General features: G+C 37.2%; 1 protein-coding gene across 1 annotated transcript in view; it reads right to left on the reverse strand.

Annotated features, from left to right (window-relative positions):
- Window positions 1-3,484, reverse strand: part of trmt1l (tRNA methyltransferase 1-like) — a gene marked incomplete in the record, with an annotated part of 10,196 nt that extends 6,712 nt beyond the window's left edge. The window contains 4 exon segments of the mRNA XM_024278937.2: window positions 1-71; window positions 1,521-1,583; window positions 1,691-1,768; window positions 3,300-3,484. Coding sequence (XP_024134705.1) covers window positions 1-71; window positions 1,521-1,583; window positions 1,691-1,768; window positions 3,300-3,363 — 276 coding nt within the window.
- Between the last annotated feature and the right edge of the window lie 581 nt (window positions 3,485-4,065).

Here is a 4,065-nt window from a genome sequence, read left to right on the forward strand (position 1 = left end):
GTGGCGACGCAGTTTGTGGCTGTAGCAAGCTTTGAACTTCTCCTCTGGGCACAAAGGACAAGATTTCCGCCCTGCTGGAAAAAAAAAAAGTCACTTCTTATTAAAATGTTGGTCCCTCCAAAAGAGACAGATCCACAATAAACAAACATCATCTCTAAAAAACGCATACAGCTGTTTATTTAACATGCCAACATCATTTCCATTAATAATCAGTTCTAGTTAAGTTCTAGTTTTTTTGTGTATGTGTTCCTGCAGTTTTCCTCATTCATCGCAGTGGTTACGTTCCAAAAATAACCTACTTTTTGTCAAATCTGTTGCATATGATTGTAGATGTTTAAGGCTGAAAAATTCCTCACTACACACTTTTTTCACTTTTCTCAGACAGACATTGAACATTTTCACACTTATCTCTTGTCTAAACTAAAAGTTCAGACCTTCACAGAAACATAAATTCAGTATTCTAAAATGGAAAAATAAAAAAAGATCTGATCACAAGCGAAGATTTAAATCAATTTGGAAAAGTGAACACATTCTGTTCAACAGACATGGCACAGAGGAGATTGATTGACAAACTCTATAGCCAATCAGGACGCAGAACTAGCTTGCTGTAATAAAAAAAATAAATAAATAAAAAAATAAAATAAAAAAAACCTTAAAATTTCCCTAAAACAAATTCGCAAAGCAGCGAAAGGTGAATTGCAATATCGGGAGAGAACACTCGTAAACTGAAAATCTTCCACAAAAAACGGGTTAGTAAATCAACAAGACGGCCAAAATCGTACAACCTGATATTGATTAATAGCAAAACAAAATGGTATTTACTGCATTTTTTAGTAATGGAAAGTGCACTTGATTTTAAGGCCCCCAAATGGTCTATTATTGAACTTATGTTATGAAAACGGCACAAAAAGCAAGACAAAAGAGACTTTATCAATTGCCCTCACAGTAGCTCTAGAACTTACTAACATGCTACATGTTAGCGAATTAACACAGCGTTAGCCACATATTACCAGCACCTGTAATTCACAATTTTGTTAACAAGATTTAAAAAAATACAGACTTATATTGTTAAAACAAACATAAATGTGACTATACTAACTCCAACACTTGTTAGTAACAAAAAAGAAAACACACTGACGCAGCTAAACGTTAGCCATGTTAGCATATTAACAATAACGGCCAAACTTGTTTCCAACTCGTAAAAAAAAACAGAATTATTCCATGTATAGCACTCCAGATTATATGGCGCACTGTTATTTATTTTTTCAGACAAAGGAAAGCTTTTAGGTGCGCCGAATAGTGCTGAAAATATGCAAGTACAAAGATTTTGTACAATACCAATTTTATATTATTTAAGGGTAAAAAATGAAGGAAAATGCTTGTTAAGTTTTTCATTTCTGTTTTAATTGAATGTATTTTTTATGTCTATGGAAAATATTATTGTTGATATTAAACTAGGTAAAAGGACAAATATGTGAAAAAGTGCAGAACAAGAGTCAGAGATCCATGACTGAACTCACCCTCATTCAGGTCAACGAGCATCTCCAGTCCCTCCAGTTTGGTCTGGATGGAGATGTGTCTCTCTGTGTAAAGGGAAAAAAACACTATTACATTTCCTCAAATGAATAATGTTTCTTCATCTGAAGCAACACAGAGAAAATCAGCTCTCACAGAAATACTGACAGCGTACCGGTAGTCGTTGAGGGTTTGGTATCCGCGGCGGCTTCACTCGAATCCGCTTCATGCTCTGTGACACCAACATCTTCAGCTTTAGAGACAGAGAAATGAATTAAAGGCACATCCCTTCGCTTATGTGAAATGACAGTCACTGGAAAATCCAGAGTGCTCATTTGAAAAACTAAAAATGTTCCATATTCTTTTCCATTTTTGGTAGAAACAAACATGACAAACTCCCAAAAAAATAAACAGACAATCATCCACCTTTTTAGTTTTTGGGACATAACGAGTGTTTAGAAACAAATTGACGCTTGAGACTGGAGAACCGGACTGTGACACAAAACCGGTCCAAACCCAGATAAAGGGTATTGTGTGGATGATAGTGCCATCTTGTCATTTCTAACGTCTTTATTTTTTATTGCTGATTTTTTTGTGCAAAATTGTTTATTCCTACTAAAAATTCAAACTGTTGTGCACTTTAAAAGTTTCCCAATCATAACAATTCAGTTAGATGTTAGTTGGAAAAATAAAGTCATAGAAAAGTAATGACATTTTGTCCACTTTTTTTCTGAGAATAACTGAAAACATACATTATTTGCAGTATAACATCATTGTAATATAAAATTTATACCGTGATGTACATTTTTTTCTAATATCGCCCAGCACTATCAAAGGGCTGTGTCCGGAAGGGCATCTAACATAAAATCTTTGCCAAACCAATCAGGCAAATGGTATCCAATCTTTTCAAGACTCCCAAAACCAGATTCCAACATGTGTTTCTGAGGTTTTTAAAAAGCCCCACTCCAATCCTCTTTTGATCTACTGCAAAACTAGGATTATGCCGTCTTTAGCCAAAATCTAAAAGCCTGTAAACACAAAATTGTGATGACAAGTCAACTGAAATGATCCTGCAGCATCCAGAATCTGAAGATACTCAGACAGTCCAGGTCTGCTACCTCCATCTCACCACCTGCTGTCAGCTGTTTCCCACAATGTTCAGCCCCTTTTTATTGTCTTTTTCTAATAAGTTTTTAAACATTTATGCTGGATAGTCATTTCATTTCCCCTGCTTTTCCTCCTCCCAAGACATCGTTGTCCCTGGTTCAATCAGATTATTTAAATGTTGAGGGGGAAATACAAAGACTTTGACATGTTTGTATGTAAACAGTCGATAAACTCCATTAACATTAAATGCTTTCCTTTTGCTCCACGTTCATCTCTTCGCATAGGTTTCAAGATCTGAACCCAGCTGTTCAAATCCGGGATGGAGCCTGCTGGCTCTGCAGTGCAGCTCCACGATGAGGCCACAACAGTTTTCTGAAGTTCTACGATCCGGATCCACTACGACCCTTCCGTCCTCTCTGCTTAAGGCTGTTATCGTGCCTGTCGTAGCCGTTCCCCTCCCGCCAGCAGCGCCTCCATCGTGCTTGTTGTTGTTGTCGTTGACTTGTTTGGGCTCCATGGCGGAGCTGCACACTGAGGCTCTCGTTCTTCACAAACGCTAATTCTCCCTAGAAGTCCCGCGCGGCGCTAATGTAACTAGCGCATATTAAAAGAGGAGCTATCCCTCCCCTACAGACAGAATAAATAAATAAAAGAATAAGTCGGTTCTCTAAACTCACATTTAATATCGACGTCTTCCCGGTGCTGCTGCTGCTCAGCGACCGCCTCTTTCAGCTCGGCCATTTCGAAGTATAACTACCACAGGAAACAGCCGCGGCCTACGTCATTTACGTCCACTGCGTAAGTTCCAACGTAAGTACGTAAAATAATCTCTGTCCACAACCACACAGTCTACGACGGTTTCTTAAGCGATCCTTCAAAAATAAAAAAGGCTCATTTTATATCCCGTTGAGATCCTGGTGAATAATCGATTCTGATTGGCTTTAATAAATGTACTTTTTGATTAATCTATTATGAAGTGAGAACAAAAATAAATTTCTGAAAGTAATAAAAGCATAGATATTACAAAAAAAATACTACAAATGAAATATTCAGGAAATGTGTTTTTAATGTATTTGATCCACTATAGTTAACTTCATTAACCCAGAGCAGGGGTCTGCAACCTGTGGCTCCAGGTCCACATGTGGCTCTTTTATCTCTCTGTGGCTCCTGGGCCAAACATACAATAATTAGGGGAGACTTGTGACCATGTCGACCGTCTGAGTCAGCAGCTCCCTACTAATGGCTGCCTAACCAAAACTACCAAAAGAAAACAATTAAAAACAAAGCCTGCAAACTAAGACTACCAAGGTCCAACCCCTAACTAAAATAACAAAACCCAACAGTGTAAGACTGCTGAAGACAAATAGGGTAACAAAATAAAATGAAAAAAAAATAAAAAGAAAAGAAAAAAATTAAATAGCATTTTTAAGTAATATATACTTA

The sequence above is a fragment of the Oryzias melastigma genome, linkage group LG4 (genome assembly GCF_002922805.2).
Source record: "Oryzias melastigma strain HK-1 linkage group LG4, ASM292280v2, whole genome shotgun sequence".
NCBI lineage: Eukaryota > Metazoa > Chordata > Actinopteri > Beloniformes > Adrianichthyidae > Oryzias > Oryzias melastigma.